This window comes from Salvelinus sp. IW2-2015, linkage group LG14 (genome assembly GCF_002910315.2).
Source record: "Salvelinus sp. IW2-2015 linkage group LG14, ASM291031v2, whole genome shotgun sequence".
Classification (NCBI taxonomy): domain Eukaryota; kingdom Metazoa; phylum Chordata; class Actinopteri; order Salmoniformes; family Salmonidae; genus Salvelinus; species Salvelinus sp. IW2-2015.
Window position 1 is genome coordinate 9,763,552 of NC_036854.1, and position 2,175 is coordinate 9,765,726.

The 2,175-nt window shown below is 43.3% G+C and overlaps 1 protein-coding gene across 1 annotated transcript in view; it reads left to right on the plus strand.

Moving 5' to 3' along the window:
• The window catches only part of LOC111972906 (protein enabled homolog), a 100,116-nt gene that overhangs the window by 85,764 nt on the left and 12,177 nt on the right, over nt 1-2,175 (plus strand). Inside the window, exons 7-8 of the mRNA XM_070446764.1 lie at nt 120-545; nt 787-820. Coding sequence (XP_070302865.1) covers nt 120-545; nt 787-820 — 460 coding nt within the window. The remainder of the gene's footprint in view (nt 1-119; nt 546-786; nt 821-2,175) is intronic.

The window sequence follows — 2,175 nt, forward strand, 5'->3', positions numbered from 1 at the left end:
AGTAGGAATACCGGCCTTCCCAGCTCCTACTGTTGAGATCTCATCTACCTCTGCCCTCTCAAGTATTCTTACAACGGGCCCGTTTCCCCTTCACGCTTACATTCGGACTATGTGATCAGGTCATCTATCTACTGCACTCATATAGCATGCAACCCACCCGCACGCATGCCTCTGGACCTCGGGTACTTCTTGATCTCGGTCTCACTTCCCGCCTGCTCACCGCTGCCATCTCTCCCTGTCCCTGTCGTGTCCTGCCAGCAGTGCGCCCGTCGTCTCTCCCCCATCGCTCCCCTTGTGTCCTCTCCCTCATCCCAGCCTGCTGTTGTCCCTTCTCCTTCCACAGCTCCCCCTGCCTCTGCTGACCTCTCTGTAAACCTCTCTGTGCTGGGAGACTCCTGCTCCGTGGCTCCAGAGGCCTCTCAGCCTGCAGACCCTCTGGCCCAGCAGGGTAAGGCCTCACCTCTCTCAGCCTCTCTCTCTACCTCCACCTCCGCTCACCCACTAATGGGGTGCCAGGGAGCAGGGCGCCAATGCTGGCTGCAGCTGTGACTAGCATGGCTAATGTGGTTTTGGCTGGATTCTATGTGGCTGTTGAGAATTGTCTGTAGCTGCTTGTCAATCTATGTTGGTCATGTGTGTCTGTCTGACTCACCTTGGTCAGAATGCTTATACCATGCATGTCCATGCTGTTGCTTTTATGGTCTTGAGTTGTCTGGTGATCTCTCGTGGGTGTGAATGGAGTCTGGTTGTTGGACATGGCGTGTATGTTTGTTTGCCCTCTTACAGACAGGGGGTTCTGATCCATCTAGAGATCACTCCAGTCTGGAAGGATCATTGTCTCATTGTTTCTCTTTTGCTTGTTTTTTTTCCTCACCTCAAATTATTATTTTTCAGCAATTTGTGATGACCTTATTTTACCATGACTTTTCAACCTCACTTGTCATGTCAGTGTTAATCAAGTCTACTGGGTCTGGTGACAGTAGGATTGTATACGTGTTACGAACAGTAAGGGACTGACGGGTGGAGAGTTGACTTGTCTGAACAGAGCTTTTATTTCTGCTCCATCCTTGTTCACTTGATTAGGTTTGTTATCATGATGCTACTGTACGTTTCAGGGGATGGGGAGGGTCGCTAATGCTGAGAAATTAACAGAAATGTTGGTTATATTTCGATTATGAAATGACTTAATTGGCCAAACTCAGTGGCAGTTTTTAGAGTGTCACAAGTTATCCAGGGTACGATTAGTGGCTGGAATCAATAATATATAAATGATAATTTCTCCCTCTGCTGAATAGAATTATTAGCAGATAAATCACATCTGTGTCCTCTGCATTTGATATTTATCATTCATTTATTATCCAAGCCACCACTGCACTGTCTGTGTATACTGATAGAGCGTTCCTCTCTCTACCAATTTGCATGTCAAATGAGGACATGCTATTTATTATTCTCCCTAAACCTGCCCTCACATTGATCTGATTACCTTACCAACTTTATTGGAAATAACATTTAATTCAATAGTAGTTATTCTAAATCTTTCTGAAAACCTTTGCAGCTTAAAATTTTCCGATTTACATAATTCTAATACTTCATTAGCATTAATGATACAGTATATTTTTGGGGGATAAACTGACATATTTTTATGTATTAAAACTCACCCTTGAGTAACTCTTTAGTAGGGTTTATATGTAGATTCAGGCTGACTATTTCCCCCACTTGGACTGTACCTCATTGACAGGAGCTCAATATGGGCACATTCCATTTTGGCTTATTGATCCAATCATCTGTCTGTGTGGAGGAATCATAATGATTTTCTACAAGCTAATTATTAGAGTTAATACTTCTCTATGTGGTTCAGTGGTTTCGGGCTGCTCTTATGCAGATATTGACCTAACTTGTCCAATGCATTTTTCTCTGTGTTTGTGTGTACATTTTCTGCCTTGTTTGTGTTGGATGTCTCCATTTGCTTCCATCAAATGGATACATTTAGGCCATAACTCACTAATGTGCATGTTGTATGACAAACAACACGTGGATGTAGCATGTTCATACCGTGTATAAAGTTTACCAATAAATGGTCAAGCCTGATAATGTTAGTATTGATAGTGAGTATAGTATGGGTACTTTAGAAAGCCTGATAATGTTAGTATTGATGGTGAGTATAGTATGGGTACT